The sequence below is a fragment of the Neophocaena asiaeorientalis genome, unplaced genomic scaffold (assembly GCF_003031525.2).
Source record: "Neophocaena asiaeorientalis asiaeorientalis breed wild unplaced genomic scaffold, Neophocaena_asiaeorientalis_V1.1 scaffold275, whole genome shotgun sequence".
NCBI lineage: Eukaryota > Metazoa > Chordata > Mammalia > Artiodactyla > Phocoenidae > Neophocaena > Neophocaena asiaeorientalis.
In genome coordinates, this window is record NW_020173679.1 from 4,506,716 (window position 1) to 4,532,411 (window position 25,696).

General features: G+C 51.1%; 1 protein-coding gene across 1 annotated transcript in view; it reads right to left on the reverse strand.

Annotated features, from left to right (window-relative positions):
- Nucleotides 1–25,696, reverse strand: part of KAZN (kazrin, periplakin interacting protein) — a 1,100,080-nt gene that overhangs the window by 18,994 nt on the left and 1,055,390 nt on the right. The window contains exons 15-17 of the mRNA XM_024749822.1: nucleotides 25,369–25,492; nucleotides 1,439–1,644; nucleotides 938–1,056 (exon numbers count right to left, since the gene is read on the reverse strand). Coding sequence (XP_024605590.1) covers nucleotides 938–1,056; nucleotides 1,439–1,644; nucleotides 25,369–25,492 — 449 coding nt within the window. The remainder of the gene's footprint in view (nucleotides 1–937; nucleotides 1,057–1,438; nucleotides 1,645–25,368; nucleotides 25,493–25,696) is intronic.

The window sequence follows — 25,696 nt, forward strand, 5'->3', positions numbered from 1 at the left end:
CTGTGAGCTGCTGCCTGAGCTATCTGATCCTATCTCACCTCTATTTCCTGTCACCTCGGAATCACTCTCCGGGACACCCAGGAATTTGCTTTGCCTGCTTCTAAACCAGCCTCTTTCCTACCTCCAGCCCCCTCTTTTTTTTAATCCACAAAGCCGCTTCCGCAAATAATAAATCGCACACACCACCAGGTTTGATTAATTAACTGCACAAAAATGCTGGGGAAACCAGTGAAGGAGATAATTATGCAAAACAGATAGTGTCAGGTTTACCAGCTACTTCTCTCCTCCATCCTGCACTCTGAGGACTTGGGGGAGGGGTTCTTCCCTTTTCCCTGGAGCTGCTTGGTGAAAGAGGGGCTCCCCAATAAGTCCTGCTCACAAAGGTCAGGAGAGAGGCAGGCGGGAGGGGGGTTGGGGGGTAATGAGCAATGGGGGCAGGGCGGCCGCGCTGGGGACACACCTGATGGGCCATCTTCAGCCATTCCCAGGGGCGCTTGCTGATAGACGCCCCCTCCCACCGGGCCCCAAACCAGGCCCATTTCTTCTCTTCCTCCCTGCTTTAGGCTCTTACCTGGAATGGTAAGAGCTGGGCTTTGAGGTGGGAGTAGGCAGAACACACATTTGGGCCAAATTCCCCAGATCCACTGGGGCTGCCCCACCTCCCAGACAGAGGAGTTTTGGGGGGCGTGAAGCCCCCTGACTCCCGCACCGGGGAGATCATAGGGCATTTGCGGCCTCACTGAGTTTGTTCTCCATCTTTCTACGGGGAGGGCCGGCCCAGAGTGGGGCTAGGCTGTGCTCAGGCCCCTGCCCAGTGGCGTCCCGGGCCCTGGCACTCCTCCCGCCTGGCCCAGCTCACAGCGCCCGCTCCACCCCCGAGGAGGCGAGGTCTCGCGTGGGCTCTCTTCCCCGCCCCGGGGCCGAGGCGCCGGCTCACCTCCTGCCCGCCTCGGCGTCGCGGTAGTCCTCAATGGCCAGCCGGAGCTTGCGCCGGTGCAGGGAGCTGCACACACCCAGGCCCAGCTCTAGGTCCTCGTCACTCAGGCTCAGCAACACCTGCGCCGGGCAGGTGGGGACTGAGCGCCAGAAGGGAGGCGTGGGGGCGGGGACCCAAGGCACCCCTCCCCTCAGTGGGCGCGCGGCCCGGGAACGTCTCTGCAGCCGCCTCGCCTCCAGCCACTGCTCCATGAGGCCAGGCAGTGGGACGGCTGACCTGGCTGAAAGGGCCCGCTAGTCCTGCCCTGCGTCCCTCCAGCCAGGTAAGGGAAGGTTAGTCCCATTTTAAAGACAGGGAGGCTGAGGCTCAGAAGGGCTGTGTGCCTTGTCGGAGAGACACAGTGGTTTACTGGAGCCTGAACCCAGTTCAGCCAGCTCCTCTAACCCAGAGGATGGGATGGTGGAGGGGGGCGTTCGCACGGGGGTCCGGCAGGTGCCCTACCTTCCCACTCTTGACGTTCTCCGCACAGGCCTTGACGTACATGGGCATGGCCATGACCACCTCCAGCCAGGCCTGGACGGTGCCGGCCTTCCAGTGCGACATGGGCGTGGTCCTGACCAGCTCCACCTGCTGCAGCCGGTCTGTCTGCTCCTCGCCCTCCGACAGGCTGAGGCTCTGTCGCGTGGGGCTGCACTGGCTGTCCGAGTCTGCAACACACAAGCAAAGAGGGCCGTGCTGGGGAGTGGGGTGAGGGGCAGGGCAAGGGCTGCAGGGGGCAGGGACTGGGCAGGCTGCGCCCCCTGAGTCTGGACCCCAGCGGATGCAGGGGGTGGGCAGGGATGTCTTTCCCCCCACGCATTTCTTCTTTTCAGAATCCAATCGGCTTTTGTTTTGTTTTGCTGCCCCTCCCCCAGTCCAAAGTAATCTGTGCCCTCTAAAAGAAAAGAATTTTAAAAACTTAATCCAGAAAAGAATAAAAATAATACAGAAAGTGAAAATCACCCCAAATCCTATGCTACCCAGAGACAGCAGCTACTAGTATTTAGTTAAATGGTCTTTGGGATACACAAATGCCTACGCTTACAAACACAGGTCCCCACGTTTACATGATGTGTTCCGTTTTGTAATATGCTGTTCTCATTTACACGGCGGAGGACACCCTTCCGTCTCAGCAGAGAGGCACAGCATTCCTCAAAGGGATGCTGAGTCTATTTCACCCGCTGCCTGTTGATGGGCCTGGGTTGTCCCTCATTCTTCACTATTGTAAACAACGCCAAGGCAGCCATCTTTGGGCAACTGGGTGATTTATATTTTTAGGATAAATGGAGCCCCAGCTCTGTTCCTTAACACACCGAAGCCTGTTTCTGGAGTGGCCCTCACAGACAAAAACGTCTCTCCACCAGCATTTTCCAACCCCATTCCTGAATCCGTGGTCAGCTGCATCAACACTTGATAAATATACCAAGTTCAGGTGGTGAAGAGTCAACTGAGAAGGGAAAAGAATCTTTCTCTAAAGCAGGGTTGAATGAAAACCCAAATGGACAAACTCAATACTGTGAGAGATGACAAGTATTAAAGAATAAGCCTGATTTGAAATGACCCTATATTATATTGTATACTATAAATCATTCTAATATGTAAAAAACGCGTATCCATCAAATCGGCACATAGTAAAACAATGGGCATGGAGAACACAAAAACGTTATAGTTACTGAGTTTGGAAGTATGAGGTTATGTCTCTCTTGCTATAACTCTGGGTATCATCAAAGTTCCATGATAAACATGTATAAGTTTATAATGAAAAAATTGGAAAAATTAAAAAATTAGGAAGCAGTATAAATGGTTATGGATGGGAGTTTGAATGAATGATGCTCCATTCATATGTTGGAATATAAGCAATTAATTTAAAAATCTGTCACAGGAGAATAGGTTTTTTTTTTTGCTGTACACGGGCCTCTCACTGTTGTGGCCTCTCCCGTTGCGGAGCACAGGCTCCGGACGCGCAGGCTCAGCGGCCATGGCTCACGGGCCCAGCCGCCCCGCGGCATGTGGGATCTTCCCGGACCGGGGCACGAACCCGTGTCCCCTGCATCAGCAGGCGGACTCTCAACCACTGCGCCACCAGGGAAGCCCAGGAGAATAGTTTTGACGTGGGAAAATGTTCACAATCTATTGTCAAGTGTAAAAGCACAGTACAAGATAGCACGTACAATGTAATCCCAACCACATTAAAAAAAAATGACTATATATAACGTATAATATAATTATGTGTATTACATATATATGTAATGTATTACGTTATACTAGGTGGGTAAGTGTTAGAAGTCTTTACCTCTGGAAAGGGGTGATGGGTAATTGTGCATGAATGTGTGTGTATTACATATATATGTAATGTATTACGTTATACTAGGTGGGTAAGTGTTAGAAGTCTTTACCTCTGGAAAGGGGTGATGGGTAATTGTGCATGAATGTGTGTGTATTACATATATATGTAATGTATTACGTTATACTAGGTGGGTAAGTGTTAGAAGTCTTTACCTCTGGAAAGGGGTGATGGGTAATTGTGCATGAATGTGTGTGTATTACATATATATGTAATGTATTACGTTATACTAGGTGGGTAAGTGTTAGAAGTCTTTACCTCTGGAAAGGGGTGATGGGTAATTGTGCATGAATGTGTGTGTGCACTTGTGAGTGTGACAGTGTGTGTGCATGTTTTTCTATTTCCCAAGTTTTCTGCATTGACTATATTATTTTTGAAATTGAAAAAAAAACACAGCCTAGAAATCTTACTTTTTCAAGTCACAAAGCCCCTTCCCCCAGTTCCCTTGCCTCCCTCTGTTGAAACACCTTGGATGACTCTTGGGAAATGGCTATACCAGCTTGGCGGCCACACACTTCTCCTTCATCCCAGGTCCACCGAAACCTTTCTCCCCAATGTTTGGGGGCCTCTAACTGCCCAGCCAAGAGCCCTTCAGGGCCCACAGTCACCCGGCCTGAAAGATGCCACCCCTAGTCCAGCAGGGCACTGGGCAGAGCGATCTAACTCTGGGTGGGCAGAGATGGTGCCTCGTGCCTCAGTTTCCACCCCTGCAAGTTGTCATGATGCTGCTCCCGGCCTTCTGCCTCCTTCTCTGGGCTGCCCTGCAGACTCAGTGACAGTGGGGGTGATGGGACCTATCTATACTGGATGGGTAGGGGTGAGAGGTCACTGCAGCATCATTATATTTCCCTTCTCAGGTGGACGGAAGGCGACCCCCGCACCCCCCAGCCCGGAAAACAGCAGATGGCACAGACTACGTGCAGGTCGCCAATCTGAGCACACGTGTTGCCGTGGTGCCCCGGAATGCGGAAAGAGCAGCTGCCTCTGCAGCCCTGCCTGGGGGCTCCAAGACCTTGCCTGGTAAGAGAGCTAGTTGCCTGGCTAGGGCACAGACCTCAGCCTAGGGGTCCCCTCCTGCTGGAACCATGCTCCCAAGGACAGGCTTGGCTGGCAGGGAAGCCTTTCTGATTGGGTCCTACAGGTGTTGATCACTGGCACCCAAACAGGGTGTCCTTCTTTGCTTGGAGAGAGCTGAGAACCTCTGCCTTATTCCTGTAGTGGAGTCCTGTCTCTGTTTCATGATTCTGGGAAGATGAGAGACCATGTGTGGCTCAATCTGGTTACCCCAAATCTCAAGACACAGCCCATGTTGTCCGTTTGGACCAGCCCTGTGGGAAGAGACCAGGCTTTGGAGTTGAATAGACTTTGGCTTTAGGCAAATTCCTTTACCTCTTGAAGCCTCAGTTTTCCCATCTATAAAATGGGAATAATATTCAATAATAATATCTACCGCCTAGGTTAGCATGACTATTGTAAATTCTGAATGTGAAGCCATAGTAGGCACTCAGTCAAGGGTGACTATTATTGGTAATAAAGGGCTTCTCCCCTGGGGCTTGGGCAATTTTTTTGGCTACACCTAGAATTTAGCAGTCGTTGCCTCAGTCCTCCCTGCATTCCTGGGATGAAATGTGATTTGAGTTCAGTTCAGGTGCTTAGGGAGGGAACCCAGTCCCACCTGTTGTCAAGCCCACCTGGGCAGAAGTTCATCGTCCCAGTCAGACTCCGGCCTGGCTGGGAGGGGGCACCTGTGAGGGAAGGGGCGAATTTGTGGATTCTGTGCCAAGGTGGGGGCTAAGGGTGTGTTTGTGGTGCTTGGCTATATGTCCCCAGTAAGGGAGATCAAGGGGCATAGGATGGGGAAAGACAGGAGAGAGAGAGAATGAAAGAGAGACTCAAAGGGCAAACCTTCAGGAAGAAATAGTGTTACAGAGACACAAAAACAAGAAGATAAACAGGCTGGAGAGACTGAGTAGAGAGGGAATGACAGATAAGTGGACAAAGAGAAAAAGCAGACTTCCGGGGTGTGTGTGTGTGTGTACACTCGTGAGTGTGTGTTTTCCTGAGCTTGGTGTGTCTTTGTGAGTGTATGCAGGTTATTCTATAGCTAACAGGCCTCGGGCCTGTGCGGGGAGCTGGCTTTTCAGTTCACGTTGTTTATGGAGTCCAGGCTCCAGGAATGCCAGAGGCCAAGCTGGGTTCATATGAGCAAACCACACATTTTGGTTTCTGAGAAAAGACAGCTGCTCACCAGCCCACCTCTTTCACCCCCTCCCCACCCCGACCCCCAGGACTTGAACGCCAAGGAGAAGATGCTGCAGAAGGACGGAGGGTGGGGGGAGTCTTTGCGGCCATAAACCGTTAATTAAAGGCAATTTCCAAAATGTAGGCGTTATGGTGCCAGATTTTATGTCTGGGATTCCATCAGTCCTGGCTTTTATTTCCCCTCTGTCTCAGCCCTGAGAGTGGGAATAACTCATGTTTACGGCCAGAAGCTCAGAGGAGGCTGGGGAGTTAGAGGGGCTGACCGAGCCCCTGGCAGACTCTGAGGCAGTGCCAGCAACAAGCAGCCACTCTGGATCCTTCCGGACACCAGGAGGGCTATGGTGATTCTGGAAGGAGAGGGTCTCACCCTCCCAACCACCCCCGACATGCATGCACTGCAGAACCTCAGCAATTAGTCATTGAGTTCTCCCTCAAACTGGGCCTACAGAGGCAGCTGTGCTAGCCTAGCACAGGGGTTGGCAAACTACAGCCCAAGGGCCAAATCCAGCCCTCTACCTGTTTCCCGAGATAAAATTTTATTGGGACACAGCCATGCTCATTTGTTTAAGGCTAAGGCTTAAACATTGTCTAAGGCTGCTTTCCTGTTACAATAGCAGAGCTGAGTAGTTGTGACAGATTGGTCCCAAAAGCCTAAAATGTTTACTATCTGGCCTGCTATAGAAAATCCTTTACAGAAACCCTGAGGTTCCGAGGTGGCAGTGGACTGTGAGAGACCTTGGTGTGAAGCCCAGCTCTGCTGCTTACCAGCCAGATGATCATGGGGAAGTGTTTTCAGTTTTCTCAGCCTCGCTTTCCCCATCTGTGAAATGGGGTGATAATAAAGCTAATCTCACAGGTCTGTGTGGGGATGAAAGGAGATGATGTATGATGTGGACAGAGTGCTCAACCCGGTGTCTGGCACACAGTGTGTGCTCAGTGATTGAGCGGGACCTCTGTCCTCTGCAGGCTCATGTCCCTCACAGTCTAGACCCACTCTGTCCAGTGTAGTAGTCACAAGCCACATGTGGCCATTGAGCGTTTGCAGTGTGGTTAGTCCCCATTGAGAAGTGTCCACGGTATAAAATACACCCTGGATTTTGAAGACTTTGTACAAAAAAAGATGTAAAATATCTCATTAATAATTTTTATATTGGTCACATATTGAAATGATAATATTTTGGGTATATTGAGTTAAAAAATATACATTACTACGACTCATTTCACCTGTTTCTCTTTACTTCTTAGTGCATCTACCAGAAAATCTAAAACCACATATGTGGCTTGCATTATATTTTACTGGGCAGAGCTAGTCTGGATGGAAGATTTTTGTTTTTTCATTCCATTTTACCCCCTCTGTTTGTTTGGAAGTGAAGCACCCTATTTCTCTGTTTTTGGTTCAGTAGTTCTCTAAGTGTGGTCCCTGGGCCAGTAGCAGCAGCAACACCTGGGAATTTGTTGGAAGTGAAAATTCTAGATGCCCACCCCAGATCTCCTGGCCCCCAGGTGATTCTGATGTATGCTGAAGTTCTAGAACCTTCTTTAATGATTACTCTTTGAGATGTACTATGCATATTTAACTTAAAACCTGGGGTTATCAATATCTTAATGCCCTCTCCTAAATAGTAAGAGTTATTTAACACATATTACTTCTTTTTTAAAAAATAAAATAAATTTATTTATTTATTTATTATTTTTGGCTGTGTTGGGTCTTCACTGCTGCACGCGGGCTTTCTCTGGTTGTGGTGAGTGGGGGCTACTCTTCGTTGTGGTGCGTGGGCTTCTCGTTGCAGTGGCTTCTCTTGTTGCAGAGCACAGTCTCTAGGCACGTGGGCTTCAGTAGTTGTGGCTCCCCGGCGCTAGAGCGCAGGCTCTGTAGTTGTGGCGCACGGGCTTAGTTGCTCTGCGGCATGTGGGATCTTCCCAGACCAGGGATCAAACCTGTGTCCCCTGCATTGGCAGGTGGATTCATAACCACTGCGCCACCAGTGAAGGCCCTAAAACATATCACTTCTGATCGCTCTTCCTGACTTACACTCTATCATGTCCAGTATTTTAATTCCATCCTTTAAAAAAAAAGTCCTACAATTTAGACATTGTCATCATGATTACTTTATACTGGTAATATTTGCTTAAAACAATTTACCTACATGTTTACCAGTTTCTTTGTTCATCATTTCTTCTAGTGTCTCAGACCTCACTTCTAGGATAACTTTTCTTATTCCTGAAGAACATGATTTAAAAGTTCCTCCATAAAGATTATTTTGGTGGTAAGCTTTTATGACTTTTGTTTATCTGAAAAAAGTCTATATGTCATCCTTGTTCTTAAAGAGCTTTGCTGGGTACATAGTTTTAGGCTGACAGTTATTTTTTTCTCTTTGCACTGGAAAACGTTGCTCCACTATCTCTCTCTCCTTTTCACTAATGAGAAGTCAGCTCCAGTCTGATAGTTTTTTTGTTAGCTACTCTTCAGAGTTTCTCTTTGGTGTTCAGTTTCATTATGATGTGGCTACAGGTAGCTTTCTTTTTATTTATCCTGATTGATATAACTTGTGCTTCCTGCATCTGTGGGTTCATTTTTGGAATATTCTCAACCATTACCTCTTCTCCATTCTCTGTTTGCTCTCCTTCTGAGGTTAGACTGTCTTCCCTATCTTATAACCTAGTGCTGTCCAATAGAACTTTCTGTGATAATGGACATGTATATAGGCATACCTTTTTTTTCATTGCACTTTATTTTATTGTACTTGCAGATACTGATTTTTTTTTTTTTACAAATTGAAGGTTTGTGGTAACCTTGCATCAAGCAAGTCTATCAGCACCATTTTTCCAATAGCATTTGCTCCCTTCATGTCTCTGTGTCAGATTTTGGCAATTCTCGTAATATTCCAAACATTTTCATTATTACATTTGTTATGGTGACCTGTGATCAGTGATCTTTTATGTTACTATTGCAAAAAGATTACGACTTGATGAAGGCTCAGATGACGGTTAGCATTTGATAGCAATAAAGTCTTTTTAAATTAAGGTATGTACACTGTTTTTTAGACATAATGCTATTGCTTACTTAATAGAGTACAGCACAGTGTAAACATAACATTTATATGCACTGGGAATCCAAAAAATTCATGTGACTTACTTTATTGTGGTATTTACTGTGGTGGTCTGAAACCCGACCCATGACATCTTTGAGGTCTGCCTGCAATATACATTGCAGCTGTTAGCCACATGGCTATGAGCATTTAAAATGTGCTCATAGGGGCTTCCCTGGTGGCGCAGTGGTTGAGAGTCCGCCTGCCGATGCAGGGGACACGGGTTCGTGCCCCGGTCCGGGAAGATCCCACGTGCCGTGGAGCGGCTGGGCCCACGAGCCACGGCCGGTGAGCCTGCGTGTCCGGAGCCTGTGCTCCACAATGGAAGAGGCCACAACAGTGAGAGGCCCGCGTACCGCAAAAAAAAAAAAAAAAAAAGTGCTCATAGGAACTGAGTTATAAATTTAATTTAATTTTAATTGATCCAAATATAAGTTACATGGCCATATGTGGCTAGTGGCTATTGTAGTGGGCCAGAAAGCTCTGATTTCTCCTTCATGGTTTTCATCAACTTATCTCTCTGCATTGCAGTCTGGGTAATTTCCTTAGACATATTTTCCATTTAAAAAATTCTCTCTTCAGCTATTTAGTCTGCTGTTTAACCCATCTTTTGTTTTGTTTTGTTTTGTTAACAACTATATATATATATTTTCATTTCTAAAATTTCTATTTGGTTCTTTTTCAAGTTCGTCTGGTCTTTCCAGATAGTCTCTTGTTGTTTGTTCAAGTCTATGATGTCTTACATTTCCTTAAATATCCTTAAATATTTAATCTTACATTTCCTTAAATATTGCATACATATTATGTTGTATTTGGTATTGATCATTACTGTATCTGAGAGGGCTTGGAGGGTCCAAATTTGTTGTTTGTTTCTGCTGATTCTCATGCATGCTGAACTCATATTTGATCTTATTATGGGACTGTCTAGGTTCTAAATAAGAGATGCTTTCCTCCTGAGAGGATGGACATTGCTTCTGCTGCGGTGGGGAGGAGATAGGGAGTGGGGATGATACTTGGGGGCAGGGACCACTCCACCCCCATCAGAGAGGCCCTGGAAGAATGAGAGAGTCACAGTTTCTGATGCTTCGTTTTGCACACCCCAAGGTTTACTCCCCTGTCACTGGTCCTGATATCAGCATCTGTGTCCAGGACAAACTCCAGTTTTTGCCTTTGGTTATCACTTACTGCTCCTGTCCTGGTATTGGCTCATGGCCTTTTATTTTTGGACGGAAGTGCCTTGGGAATTTCCCTGATTTTTGATGAGGCCAGCGATGTATTGAAAAGTATGCTTTGTTTCAGGTGTAGTGGGAGGTCCTCCAGAGTCTGCCTTCCTCCACACTGCCCTGACTGGACGCAGCACTCTTCACGTTCTGCTGGCACTGCCATGCATGGGTCTGTCCACCTGCCCTGCCTGAAGGGAACCCCTGAGTCAGTGTTCAAATCTCTCCATCTCTATTACCCAGGCCTGGTTCATGGTGTTGCTTAATACCATTAGTGGTGGTAAAAGCCCAAGTTATGGGAAGGGGATGGACAATACCACTTTGCTTTGCTTTTCATCTGAATCTGCCCAGGGACCTTGTCTGCTTAACACGCTTCACTGGCTCCCTGGATAAAAGCCAAGTTCCTCACATGACAAGGCTCTGTGTGGCCCAGCCCTGCCGACTTTGCCAGCTTCTCCTCGGTCTGTCACCCCTTTCCTGGGCTTCTTGGGACCACTTCCCTGGTGCTCCTGCCTCTCCCACCCACCATCTCCAATCAGCTGTGCCTGCTCCCCTCTCTGCCTGAAAGGTGGTCTGCTGCTGTCTCCTCTGCCGGAACTCCTATGAAGCCTTCAGGGCTCTGTTTAAATGTCGCCTCTTCCGGGGACCCCTTCTCTGGTCACCTGGCATAGGTCAGTCACCCCCTGAAACACACACCCCTCCACAGCCCTCAAACCACACTCACACAAGCTCTCATTCCAGGTACCGAGCCTGCACTTCTCACAGCTGAAGGTAATTAATGATCGTGTAATTGTTTGATGGGCGTCTGGCTTCCCACTAGATCTCAACTCCACGAGGACAGGAGCTGGCCCCGTTCTGCTCTCTGGGTATCCCTGGTACCTAGCAAGGGCCCAGACCAGTGGTGTGCTAGTAAATGTTTAACAACCAGCTCTCGTATTTTTAAAAAGCGCTTTGGGGGGGAAAAAAAAAGTGTTTGGTTTATAGCATTTGTTTGCCCATCTCTGTGGTGTAAATATGCCCATTGTGGCCAATTTCAGTTGCCAGCAGGATGCCCCTGGGCATGGGGCTGGAAATTAGTTTGTGAGCCTGTATGAGCTCCAGCCCACTGCTGCCTGGAACAGAAGGGGCTCTGTACGTTTTGGTTAAAGGAAGGTAGGCAGGGGCTTCCCTGGTGGCACAGTGGTTGAGAGTCCACCTGCCGATGCAGGGGACACGGGTTCGTGCCCCGGTCCGGGAGGATCCCATGTGCCACGGAGCGGCTGGGCCCGTGAGCCATGGCCACTGAGCCTGCACGTCCGGAGCCTGTGCTCCGCAACGGGAGAGGCCACAGCAGTGAGAGGCCCACGTACCGCAAAAAAAAAAAAAAAAAAAGGAAGGGAGGACGGGAGGTGAGGAGGGAGGGAGCAGGCCTCCCTCTCCAGGCTCACCTCCTGCTGGCCCCACCTCCTTTAGGCCGCCTCAAGATGCTGGTTCCTTGAATGTACACATGGTCTCAGGGCCTATTGACCTTGGCATTACTGAATGACGTTCGGGACCAGACCATTCTTTGTCGTCTGTGTTTAGCAGCATCCCCAGCCTCCACCCACTAGAGGCCAGTGAGCATGCAGTATGGCTGCTCCCAGCTCCCCCATCCTTTCGCCCCAGGCCCCTCTGTCCTCAGACCAGCCCTGCTCCGACAGCCGACTCCCATCTATACTCCCTGCCCTCGGACAGTGGCAGGGGAGCCCCTGCCAGCACTTTCAAGCCAAACGCTGAATTCTCATTTTTTAAACACTGCATTATAAGGTGAAAAAATGATGTTTTATGGCCTGATAACGGCCACTGTGTTGGAGGGAGATGCTTTGCTCCAGCGCCCGGTCACAACTCCCGTGAAATACTAAGTGCAAAGGTCAGGCCCTCTGAGCCTGGGCCACCGGGACCGGACAGCGTGGTCTAAACGGCATCAAGTCACTAACTGTGCAGCTGCGGGGTCAACAGCAGGTCCCCAGGTGGGCTGCCACCAATCCCCAACACCCCGACCCCAGAGCCAAGCAGGCCTTTGGAGGCCCTGAGCTAAAAGCTGATGGCACTCCCACCCAACGTGTCCCTTCAAATACACTAAACCATGTGGTACCCGGAAAAAGCCCACAGAGCTCTGCTCTCATCAGTGATAACTACTTAATGCTTAAAACTCGCCTGCATACTTCCCTTTCCCCTCATTTGAGCCTAAGCTGCGCTCACTGTGTCTGTCCCCAGCTCGACAGGTCCCCTGCCCCCAGCCTCAGAGGACACCCTCCTCCAGCCATGCTTCCTGCCAGCCCCTCCTCCCCACCCCTGAGAATTTTCCAAGGCAGCAGGGAATTGACTTGGTGGAGTCGACAAGGCTCATTTCCCAGGTATGTGCTTGGCAAGTACTTTCTAATTTTACAGACTTCGGAGGAAGACGCTCAGAAGAGGTCCAGGGAAGGCAAACATACTATGATCCAATGACAACTACTGTATGCTTTAAAAAAGTGTATCGAAACGTTCCTTTTTCCTCCTTGCTAACCTGTTGTAATGCTGAATAGTGCCCACATTTGGGAAAGTCCTTCTTAGACTCTAACTTGCAGCTGATGTCTCCTCCCTTTTTTTGCTTCCACCAGGAAAGTATTCCAGCCGGCTGCTGGCCTCCCCAGGTATTCCCACAGCTAGTTCTCTTTTTCAACCTGCTTTCCTGGCCAACTTCTCTGTTGGTGGATGGGCCTGAAAGGTGAATTCTGTGAGAAACGAGGGGCCTCTTTAAGGCCACAGGCAGGAGGAGGGTTCTCTCCACATGCCCATGTAGGGACAGTACAAGTTTGTGTCTGTGCAGTTCTTAGAGGCAAAGCTGGAGGCGATGGATAGCTGTGGGGTCTGAGAACCCCTAATGGATCTGCAGTCCCGCCTCTCCTTCCCTTCACCGACCCTCCCAGCTCCCCTGTGGGCCTCAGGACATCTCTGCTCAGCCTGCTTCCATGAGCCACATGGACTGTGGTCATTGTGTTGGCCGTGAGACCCAGTCCGTTTGCTCGCTGGGCCGGGGCACCACAGCTGAGTCAGATCCGTGAAGCTCTGGCTTGGGTGTGGCCTTTGGAGGCAGCGCCTCCTTTGGGATCATCCTCATCGAATGATGCACCTGTCTGACCTCCTGCCTCCTCAAAATGCCTCACAGTGCCTCCTGGAAGTTTCCTGCACCAGGGGCGAGCGACTTTATTTCTTGCCCAAAGGGCAATAGGAACAGCAAAGATGTTTAAGGGCAGTATTCGGTTAACTTTCTTCAAAATGAAGAGCACTTTGGTGAGGCTTTTGCTGGGGGCCTTCTTGCAACTCAGATGCTATAGGAAATGTCAGGGAGAAAACTGGTGCTAGCCATGGCTGTTCGTCATGCATCCTGAAACACGATCCCTGGCGGAGTCTGGAGCCAGGGCTGGTGGCCACCATGCTCACTGCGGACTGACACCCCTCTCAAACCCACTGATATGTTTGCCAGAGCCTTGGCACAAGGCAAAACATCCTAGGAAGTTTCCACTCATTTGGAGAAATAAGCCTCTCCCCGCTTTTAGATGACCTCCTTTAATTGTGACACCTCTTCTCTGCCTCCCTCCAGGACTAGATTGTTCTAACGGCTCACGGTTTTATCATCTTCACTCATATCTGCCTGGAAAGTGGTGTAGTGCAATAGTCTGCTGGACCCCAATTCTTAGCCTTGTTCCGTCGCTGACTACGTCTCCTTGGGCCATTTATGTTGCCCCTTGGGGCCTCAGTTTCCTTATCTGTAAGGGTGAGACAATAACACAACACACACTTCATATGATTTTGGTGAGGACTGTGTTAGAATAATTTATGTCATCTCATCATTTACATCTGCACCCTCAGCCCTTAGTTCTAGGCCTGGCACATAGGAAGTGGTCAGCCAGTGTTTGTTGAATGACTTAATGAGCGTGTGTAGAGTGCCTACACACACCTGGCACAGCAGGCCCTCCGTGAAGGTCAGCAAATCATATTGTACTTCTCTCTCCCGGCTTCCATCATTGCCCCCAACCCCCCAGCAGCCAGCCTTTGTCCTCAGTCCTCAGCCTGACCCCCTCTCCATATCCCTGGGTTTCCAGCTTATGGCTTTCTTCACACTTATGACCATGCATCCTGCTGAAATTTCTGGGAGAGCAGAGTGTCACCCCTTTGTCAGGTCCATCAGTACCTTCACCGGAAGTGCTCCCTCGCCCACACCCTCTCCATCTCTGAGTCCCACGGAACCCGGCCAAGTCCACGAGAAATGATTTAGCTGGGCTCTCAGGCTGCAGGCGGTCTGACCCCGAGTCCTGCCGGCCATACGGGCCCCTGGGGGCTCCGGTGCTGATTCCAGGCTTCTGAGGGCAGCTCCCCCACTTCTGCCCTAACACCCCAAGCCCTGGGGACACTGCTCGGGGTCAGAAATGAGTGCGGTCCCCCTGTTGCCTGGCTGTCCAGGGAGGGAAGGGCAGGAGGGCCCTCTGGTGAAGGAGGACATGGTCCAATGAAATGGGCACCTATGGCCTGGGAATCACTGGTCAAGGGGAAGATGAGGACCACCAGGGCTGGACCGGCCCACAGAGAGAGTCCAGAAGGGAGGTAGCGAAGCCGGTGGTCTGGAGACATACTAGGGCCGTGGCATTTTTTTTTCCTAAAGGACACTAAACTTAAAAACAAAAGTAGTGGCCAATATTAAAGAATTGGGGTGTATTATATGACATTCTTGGTTTCTCTTGAAAAACCAGGAGCTTTGGAAGCACTAGAGCCCAGCAAGGCTGCTTCCTTTAGACTCAGTGGGCGTGTGCGAGCCCAGTCCAGGGCTGGCTGTGAGGGTGCTCACAGAGATGGGTCCTCGTCATTGTCACCCACAGCACTCTGCAGCGGGGCCCTGCAGAGCTGATCTGAGACAGCAGAGACCGTGGTCACTCTGCTCGCCCCCGGAGGCCTCCGCATCAGGACAGCACTGCCTGGTGCTTCGCGACGCGTGGCTGTGAACGCACTGCGTCCTCCCCCTCGAGGTGGACACGGGTTCCCAGAGGCCCACGTTATAGATGAGGAAAGTCGAGCTCAGAAACACCATCGGTTGTGTGCATAGGGCACAGCCGGGCCCCAGAGCCTGTGTTTCGTCTCCCTGGCCCCAGCTTCCTGTCTCCTGAATCTCCTGCAGTGCTGGGACAGGCAGCTGCCGCATGCCGGACGCGTCTACCCATTTCTGATTCCATCTTTGCAACAGCCCTGTGAGGTAGGCAGTCTTATTTTCATTTTACAGAGGGGGAAACTGAGGTGCAGAGGGGACTAAGTGACTGGCTTAGGGTCCCTGGCTGAGTGCTGGCTCAAACCCAAAGATCTGGCTCCAAAGCCTGGGTCCTTCCTCGACACCCCTCCCTGATTGCTTGGTTTTGATCAATTCTGCTGGGTTCAGACTCTCACTAAAATGAATGTGTGTTTCTTGCATACACAGGAGGAGACGGAGGGGACCTGGGAATGATTCGCACTCCCGCGCTGCAGTCTCTGACACTCGGTTTGTGGGCAGCCCTCAGGTTCCCTCCGCCTTGCAGAGAGCTCCCTCTCCTGCCGCCACAGCTCTGGTCCCCGCAGTGACCGCTGACAGAGTGGGCCTTCTCCCCTCCCTGGCCCGCGTGCCCCCGACCATGAGCTCCATGCCACCCCCAGAGACATCAGCCTCCTAACAAGGAAGGAAGCTGGCACTGGGCAGGCATGGGGCCAATTTGGATGTGATTCCAACATTGCTGGCCTGTCCCAGGGAAGGCAATTAGGCAGCTCAGAGCTGGTAGGGGGAACAGGGCGGGTGGGCCAGATGTCCCGGCAGGATGGCATGCCCGTTCCTCTCCACGCCCCAGGACCCTGTGACAATAGTTTCGGCCGTCTGCCTACACCTGGGACAGCAGCAAAACAAACACCTGGGACTGGCATTTCTCAGCCAATCTGCGGGGGCCCTTCTGCCTCTGCAGATGCTGTGCACTGACCCAGCTTCTTTCTGAGCGAAGCAGATACGCAGAGAGAGATCCCCACTCCACCCGGCCTTGCTCCAGGCTCACCTCACTTCTTAAGGCCCACAGGAATCCCACGTGAGCCATGGGGACTTTCCATGGCTAAACCACGCCACTTAGAGGTCACCAAAGAATTACTGACTCAGCATCTCCAAGCACAGAATAAAGGGGGCTGCAGGAGCCACCCATCCCTGTAGCCCCACAGAGCACTTCACGGAACCAGACTCAAAGGCATGGTTCCGTGGTCAGTTAAGTTTGGGAAACACGAGGTGGAAAGCAGTGAAATGTTTTTCTTCACTGCAGAACTTGCTAGAGACTTGAAAAGCTAATGTTCATTTTGGAGATATTATTCATTGTTTCTAAAACTTATTGACCCAGGGATTTTTTTTCTCCCCCAGCTGAGTCTTGTGGCCTGTGCCAGCTCCGGGCACCGGCCTGGGAGTCAGCAGCCTTGGGTTCCAGAACTGGCCACTGATGCCCTACCTGGCTGTGCTGTGAGGGTGGTGGGCGAGAGGCCACCAAGAGCCCTCTCAGCTCTAAGACTCTTGCTCTGTCCGGCCCTCTACCTGGGCTGGCCCTGGCGGCTGGGGTAAGGTTGCTGAACTAACCTGAGCCATACTTGGCATCTGTACAAAGGGGGCCTGTTCTGCCCATCTCATGGGGCTGGTGAGAGGCCGAAATGGGATCATCGTCGTCACCATCACCATTGCCATCATCATTGTGGCTGACGTTTATTGCTACCTGAGCTGAGCCTTTTATACGTAGTAACTCACTTCAGCTGCTCTGACAACCTTACTGTCCGTGTACAGCTGAAGAAACTGAGGCACAAAATGGTTACCAGGTGGTAAATGTCAGGACTGAGGTTTGAACCCAGAGTTCGCCCAGAATCTACATCTTTTTTTTTTTGATGTGGACCATTTTTTTAAGTCTTTATTGAATTTGTTACAACATTGCTTCTGTTTTATGTTTTGGTTTTTTGGCCTGGAGGCATGTGGGATCTTAGCTCCCAACCAGGGATCGAACCCGCACCTCCTGCGCTGGAAGGCGAAGTCTTAACCACCGGACTGCTGGGGAAGTCCCTAGAATCTACATCTTAACCTTGACCCTAGTCTGCCTGTGAAAGGGCTTTGTAAAGTGTAAAGGGCTGTGAACTGCGAGTGGCATTGTTCAACGCAGTCTCACTGTGGTTCATCCAGGGGCTGCGCATGGCCTCTTGGGAGGATCTCCGGCCCTCGACTTGCAGGCTTTCAGAAGTTGGGGGGCCCGTGAGTGGCCCCCACTTCCCAGCTCTGCCAGGGTTGAGGAGGGAAGGGGCCTGTACCATCTCTCTCTGATGGGGAGGAGGGGTGAGCAGGGAAGTCCGGGGCTGCCCTCAGCGAGTGACTTTTCCACAAGGCTGGGGCAGGAGGAGGCCTGAGGCAGCCTGTGCCTCCTCTTGTCCTGGAGGGCGCTGGAGGGAGCTTAGACCTAAGCTGTGGATTTCCCACTGCCTTCACATTGCAGAACTTTTGTCCAAATGAAATTGTATCTGTGAGATACATAAACTGGAGATTTGGGCTGAAGGGCAGTGAGTGTGGTCGGGGAGGTGGCCCAGGACACTGGGACTCTTAAGACTCCACAGGCCACAAGTGGGTAACTACTGCCCTGGCCTGTTTTAGAGGGGACCTGAGGCCCAGAGAGGGAGACTGACTTGCCCATGGTCACACAGCAAGTCCTTGGCCAAGCTGGAAACTTGGAGTCCAGAGCTGGGCTCGGGGCTCCTGACTGCGCTGGGCTGGGGGCGGGTGGGCCTTCCAGAGTGGAGAAGGCCAGGCCTCCTCCGGAACCTGAGGGCAGGGTCTGGGCAGAACACTGCCAGGCCCCTTGGTAGCAGCTCCACCCCAGACCGCTCCACGGAACACGGCTTGAGCTGCCTTGCTCCCAGTTTAGGGCTCATCATCTGGGTCCAGGGGCACCACTGGCCCCAGGCCAAAGCCGGCAGGTCCACCCAATGCTTGTCAGAAGCCTCTGTCAGCCACAGGTCAGGTAACGTCTGAGACGGTGGGTGCCAGGCTTGGGACTCGGAATTCAGCCAGGTTTGACTTCTGCCCCCACCACTTCCTGGCTGTGTGCCTCTAGGAAAACCTGGGACCCTCTCTGTGACTCTAATAGGGGTACTGCTGGGGGCTTCTGAGGCTACTCGGGAGGCAGCAGGTACTCACACCTGCCAGTCCCCTTGGCTCTCTGCTTTGGGGGCAGCCTGGGGTCTTACCTGGGTGTGGTTCCTCCCTCACTGGGGCACCATGGAGAAGCCTCACCTACCTTGTGAAGGCCCCCTGGAGAAGCTTCCTCATGGCAAGTCTATGCTAAAGCCCATGGGTAGGATGCTGCCCTCGGCCATTGCCCCATGTGACCTCCTGCAACCGAGTCCACAGTGGGGAGCTGGTCACAGATCCCAGGGCCTCACCCTGGACCTTCTAATTCAGTAGGTGTGGGTGGGGCCTGGGAATCTGTATCCTTAAAACTCAAGGCTTGACAACTACTGATCTATGTATGGTTCTCAAACCTTCTCTCATTCTCTTCCTCTCTGCTCACTTTTTTTCTATCATGGGATCCTTCCAATGGACTCTTGAATGTAGGTCCAGTGTGTAACAGATAAGAGCAGAGCTTCTGGTAGAAGGTGGGGCTGGAGGCCTGCCACCTCTTGAGGGACCTCTGAGGAACCCCCATGGAAGACAGTTTGCAAACCCCTGCATATTCCAATTTCTTCCTCTGTTGGGTGGAGAAACTGAGTCCCAAAGAGCTAGTCTGTACAGGACTTGGCTAGTGAGGCTTCCTCAAGTTCTCTGAAGCTTCTTGTTGGTCAGTTGTCCCCTGGGGGAGAAGTTGGGGGCCAGTGGCTGATCAGAGGCTACATAGCACAGTTACTGAGAACATGGACTCTGGAGCCAGAGTGCTGGAGTTGAATCCGGGTTCTGCCTCTTCCTAGCTGTGTGACTTTGGGCAAGAACTTCACCTCTCGGTGCCTTGGTTTGTTCATCTGTAAAATGGGGACAATAACAGTATTTATCTTGGAGGGTTGTTGGAAGGATTATATGAGTGGGTATCTGCAAAGGGCTCGATGCACTCCTCCCTGCCAGACCAGGCCGGCCTTGGGCTCTGACACACGTCTCCTTATAAACATGCCACCCTGGGGGGACCCTTGGGGCTTCTGCCTCAAGAACCCAGCCTTGGGCAGCCTAATTGCTTCCCATGGTTTAAATTTCTCTGTGCTAGCCACATCAGAGTATGTTTCTATTCGAACTCAAGAAAGAATGTTTTCAGAGCTGGTGGATTCTAGGGGTGAACATGTCAAACCCTCCCTGTTCCAAGGCAGAGAAGTCAGAATCCTCTCACAAAGCAGCAGTGGAAGGGAATCTGGACTCCAAGGGCTGTGCACACAGCTGGAGGAATGTCAGGTTCAGGCAGCCGGATGCCCTGATTTCAGCCCCAGGGATAAGTTTTGATCAAGTCACCCTCGGGCTCAAGATGTATGTCAAGCTGTTTCCACACTTTTTTCCTACCTCTGGTTGAACTTAAATCCACTCAAATCCTGGAGAACACAAGCCTTGGGGCCAGTGCTTTCCAGGCTCCAAAACACATTCAGCTGGCATTTCTGAGCCCACAAGGAGGAAAGGGCTGTTACACCCACTTCATAGATGAGAACACCGAGGCTCACGGGTTAAACGACTTGCTTGAAATCAGATGCTGGGCCAGAGCTGGAATGATTACCCAGGCCTGTCCTGGTGCCACTGGTGGGTTGCAAGGGTCCTCCGGATGGAGCAAGGTATGCAATTTGAGATTCTCTTATTTGGGTGCAATTAACTGCTACTGGTAACCTATTAAGAAAGCAATCAAAGATTTCCAAAACCCGAAACTCAGAAATGCAAACGAGCAGGCAGCCATTGTTTTCCGGGGACTTTGCTTCAGAAGCATGGCTGCTGCACCTGGTCAGACAACGTCACAAGACTTCCCTGGGGATGTGCTAGGGAATAGGATTCCTGCCATTTCCAGGAAGGAAAGGTCAAGGTTTTCAATTGCTACTATTTTTGCTTCTTAAAGATCAATCCTCTTGGGATAATTTTCTTGAGGATTCAGTTTGTTGGGGATGCAGAGTGCAGGGCTGCATATTTGCAGATTATTCAGTAACTGGGCTTTAAGACACCATGCAGTTGTGGTTCAGGTATGCATTCTCCATACCCTAGCTGCCATCAGGATGTATACCCTCCATCTGCTTATATGGTGACACTTCATTATGACTTAGATATTTAAACAACTTCTAACATACAGTCAAGGTCAAACCTCTAAGTTATTTTTAAGTTTATAGGGCATTCTTTTATATATAAACTTATGAATCTATCCTTTTATAAGGTAAAGTTAATTATATGTATTCCCGCTTGATTCTTTATCAGTACCAGGTTTGTAGTGGGAAAACGGGAACAAGTGGGAGGTAGGGGAGTGTGGCACGTTCTGCCCCACCTGGTGGGGTTTGAGTTGAAAAAAAAGAGTCATTTGTTCAGAGCAGATGGGCTGGGGTAGGATGTTTGGGAGGAAATGCAGGGTTTTGGTGAGAGGGCCAGTTGACATTATTTATTTTTAAAAGTTTTTAATTAAAATTTTTTTTTCTTTTTTCTTTTTTTTGGCCATGCCAGGCGGCTTGGGGGATCTTAGTTCCCTGACCAGGGGTCGAACCCGGGGCCCTGGCAATGGAAGTGTGGAGTCCTAATCACTGGAACGCCAGAGAATTCCGAGATACTTTCAAACTCATATTGTCACAGGCCTGATGACCCCATCTGATGCAGCCCCACTACACCTGGATTCCCTGGGAGCCCAGGTTGAGTGACGCACATAGCAGCAGCCACATAACCTTGGGGGACAGGTGTGGGGCAGCTCCTGGGACCCCTGGGCCATCCTGAGGGGACCCCCCCCCACCTCAGGAAGTGGCAGCTCTGGTACGGCGAGGGGTTTCATAGCAGGGCAGATTGGAGGCGTCCCCTGCCCAAGATGGAGAGCTTATGCTAGACCACAGCTCGTTTCTGCTCTGCCCTCCCTGCCAGCCCCTCTCTGGGAGTGGGTTTTCTGGGCTGGAGGTAAAAGGCTAACAGAGATAGATTAGGTCACAAAAGCAAGGAAGTGCTAGGCTGTGCCAGAGGCTACTGGTGGGTGAGGGTGGGGTGGGGTGAAGCTCAAAGCAGGCCCCTCGGTAGGCGCTGGAGGCGCCCACGTGCTGGGTCCCAGCCCCTCACTGCCCACACGGAGGAGTGGTTCAGGGCACTACAGACTCACTAGGTTGGACGCCCAGTTCTACTGTTTCCTGGCTCCTTGACCCCGGACAATTTACTTCGCCTCAGTTTCTTCATCGATAATGGAGCCGTTGGAGGATTAACTGACTTAATACACATCAAGCACGCAGCATGGACCCTGGCCCATAGTAAGTGCCCAACAAATGTTAGATGTTATATTGTTATTACTACTGTTAGGTTATGCCAGTTAGAACCTGCCAGCACAGGTAGGAGAGCACGCAGGAGGGCCACTGAGGACAGCCACGCAGGCTGTGCACTGCACAGCTCAGGGCACCGTCCATACAGGGGTAATGCAGTATACAACCTGTGCAGCTGTCCACCAGCCCTGCAGCCGGGGCAGCCCTACTCCAATTTCTGACTAATAGTGACACTTGAAGTTGGACCATTTGGGGCAAGGTCTGGAGAAGATTAACAAAGGAGGTAGTGTGGCTTTTGCGTAGAGCTACTCGGATTTGAATCGGGTGTGGCCTGGCCATTGAGAAGGCCACGGGATTGAAGGAGCGATAGCTAGGATCTTGGCCAAATCACTCCTCTCTGGGACAAAGTTTCCCCCATCTGTTAGGTGTAGTGGGTTGGGTTAGTTTGGTGAAGGCAAATAGGCTTTTTTCCTTGGATGCCAACTCTGATGGGCGGTGTCTGAGGCTTTGTAAAGTGAAAAAGTTAGAGGCCACTTTGGGCTGGGTAGGAAGGGTTCTTTAATTGATTAGTGATGTCTGCTTGAGGTCAGGGTGAGGGAAGCTGTGGCATGTGTATTTGGGGCCATTTGCCCAGTGGTTCTCAATCCTGGCTGCACCAGAGAAGGTTTAACCACACTCTGATTCAGGGGTGTAGCACCTGGCATTGGTAATTTTTTCTAGAAAGCTCGGCAGGTGATTTTATTGTGTGGCCAGGTTGAGAGCTGCTGGGGTAGATGCCCCTAAGTTCTTTGCAGTCCTGAGCTCTGTAACTTCTCGGCATGGTCTATACGTTGTGGTGCTTTGAGCTGTCTCCTAGCAGAAATGCAAGGGGAGTTAAAAGGCTAGTCTTCCATCAGTCTTAACTGCTGGAGAGGATTTGTTGTTAAGTTGGGAGACTGAGGTTGAAGGCACTGGCTGTGATCATGGATTGGGGTATCCAGGTGGCCTCTTCTCAGGCCACACTGTGGAGTTTCACAGGGGGAGGACTGGCTTTGCATCTGGTGAATCTCGGGTCTTGGAAAAGCCTGGCCCACTCTGGCTTCATTAGGGAAGCCCTGGGGATCCTTTAATTTCTCTCTTAGACTCCTCTCAGTCCCCAGGGATGGCGGGGAAAGTCGGGACAATGCAGAGGCCCACTGAGGTCTGCAGGAAGTAATATGCCCCAAACTCTTGGGGCCCCGCTCTGGGTCTTTGGAAGGAGCGCCACGGGGGAGAAGGAAGCAGATGAAAGCTGACTGGGGCCACCGGGCTGGAGAATGCAGGGTCAGGGCGCCAGGCTCGGAGGTGGTGCATTAGGACCACGGGCTGCCCTGGATGCTGACGGCTCCTCCAAATTACAGCCAGGGTGGCAAAGATGAGATGTTTCTGGGAGGCCACCCCAGCCTCAGCCCCTCGATGGGCCCAGAATCCAGCCAGCTTTCCTCGGCCCCTCCCATTACCCCCTCAAGACCCAGCCCTGGAATTCCAAGGAGCAGGTCATGCCAGGCTTTGCCTCCCACCCGGAGTAAGATAGAAGCAATCAAATAACATAGAATTCGATCATATTTTAAAATAAGCTTTATTTAGATTTTTTTTAATATTTTATATTTGCATCCATGCCTTCGAGAAACCTTTCCCACGGGAAAGGTTATTTTCATCTACTGTTACCCATAACTCATTCGCTATTTGACGTAGTTCTTTTAAATAAATCATCCTTAGTAACTCTTAGAATTATCTCCTAATTTCCAAAAACTGAAATGAAAAGGAACTACTAAATCATTACCAGGAGGGGGTTGCAATCTTATTTTCTTGTAAATAAAGGGCAAACAATAAAAATCAACCAAAAGAAAAAAATTCATGGGGGGGAGAAAAGTATTTCCTAAAATATCTCTCCGTAGAGAAAGATGCCAGCTCCGGCCGCTCTCCCCCGCCGCCAGGCTGGGTGAAACGGCTCAGCCGAAGGCCAGAAAGATCCTTATTAGGTACCCTGCCTACTCCTTTTCAACCCCCCCATCAGGTCAGAAGGAAAGGGAGCAGCTGACTGGGGCTTTTCTGTTTGTTTTAGAGACTTTGGACAAAATATCCTATCCCTTCTGATAAGAGATGCTCCAGCATTTAAAATTCTCCTGTTTCTTGGTAAGAGCTGAAAACGTTACTGCTAGCAGGAAGCGCAACTACTGTTGTTTAGAGGGTGTGTGAATTGAGCTGTTAGTATTTAAGGTGGTGCAGAGGTGGGGGTTCACAGGTTAAGAGAAAAGGGAAAGCTAGTTTTAGACTTCGGGAGGCCCTGGCTCGGAAGCTCACGTGTTCTCCATCACCCGGTGTTACAGTGCTCACGGTTCCTTTGCTGGTGAAGCCTCACCGGGGCCAACACTGCTCTCCAAATAGGCAGATGCTCCTGCCAGCCCTTCTCTCCTCGGGTGAGCAGGCTCAGGCTGCTGTGACAAGTTGGAGGAGGGCCCGAGGGATCCCGAGAGACTCTGTGCGATGTGGCTGGAGGAACCAAGCAGAATGGGGAGGGCAGAGGTGCTGGTGCTGGATGCTGTGTCCCCAACAGGCCGCCCCTTGAGACGGGCGCCTCCCCCATGACACCTGCCCGGCCAACGTGCAAAATCAACCAAGGATGAGACACAGCTGCAGCGAGGAACACGTGCTGCTCCACGTGCTGAACCCTCGGGGAACCAACTCGGGCTGAGGGTCCCTGTGGTCGGACCCTGTGCTCATGCAGTCGGCTGTCTCGCCCTGTACGCAGCAGCCTTTCTCAAAAGACAGACCCAAGAGAAGGTGACCACGACAGCAGGCACTCTGTTCACTGAGGTCAGTGCTCTGTTATTTCAGATAAATAAGTATATATAGAAAGGCCTGGAGAGAGCTACAGGCAGGAAGAAAGGCGGAGCGCACTCCCATGCAGGGATGGGAGAATGGGGGAGAGAAGAAGAAAGAACGGAGAAAAGCAAGCTTGGAAGTCCAACGGTCCCTGGGTTCTGGCCACCCTAAACTCCACCTTGCACAGCTCGGCAGCAGCATGATCATAGAACAGACAAGTCAACAGAGAACCCGCCTCCCGCCCGCACCCTGTGGAAAAATATACATTCCAATATTTACGTAATAATTTAGATAGAATAAGTCTTCTGCATTTGTGCAAATAAATTAAACGGAACAATTTTCTTTTCTTTTCCCCGTAAAGAAAGAAACGGCAACGCAATTTAAAAACTGGCAGGCCGTTAGAAAGAGCCCGTTTGGCCTCTGACACACCGAGACAAGACAGGGCCCCTGGGCTGGGCTCGCAAGTCTTTGTGGAGAGTGGACCTTACCCTGATGACGATGGCGTTTGGGGGTTAAAGTGACTTGGGCGCACCCCGAGAACAGGGTCTGGTCCCACACGTTCACACCGCGGGGACGGGTGGGCGGCGGGGTGGAGTGGGGGGAACATCAAACACAGACTACATCCTCGGGGAGACGGGCTCCAGAAGTAGCAGTTCGGACGAGGGACATTTACAAGCACGGAGTGCACAATAGTTTTGTTATTTACAGATACACAGCAGTCCTTCAAGTTTTCAAGTTTCATAAAAAGGGAAGGGGGGAAGGGACCAAAAAAAAACCAAAAACCCCAACGAACCAAAAAGCGGAAAAAAAAAAAACACTGAAAAAAACAAAAACAAACCCAGATTAACAACACAACTGTATCGCTCCGAGGACAACAGAGAGTTGACATGTTCACACACGTTTGTAGTATGTACATCAATTACAGAGGTGGTGACGCCGGGGAGGGGCCCACGCGAGCGGGCCTCAGCCGTACCCCCCCCCCGCCCACGTGCGCGAGAGCTCCCACGCACGCGCACACGCACCGCCACGCACGCCCAGCCGCGCATTCCCCGCTCGCACGCACGTCCACACGCACAGACACGCCCGCCGGGCAGCAGGCGAAGGGAGGCGGGTATCACCAGTCCGCGTCCTCCTCTATGTAATAATCAGGGGCGGTACCATCAAAGAGGCCGGGGTCGAGGGACTTCCGCTGCTTCCCTCTGGCGAAGACACGCGAGATGGAGCCGAATCCCATCTTCTCTTTCTTCTTTTTCCGTTTTTGGTCTTCAAGATCCTCTAGTGACTGAGGAGTCAGGCCAAGTGGCAGAGGTAGAGGGGAGAAGAACAAAGGCAAGCTGAGCTGGGGCAGAAGACAGGGAGGGGTAGGGGGTGGGGGATGGCTGGTGGGAGGCACCAGTGGGTAAGGATGACAGGGTCTGCCCCTCACTCGCTGAGCGGACTTGGGCCCGTTACAGAATCTCTCGGGGACGACACTAGGACCCATCCA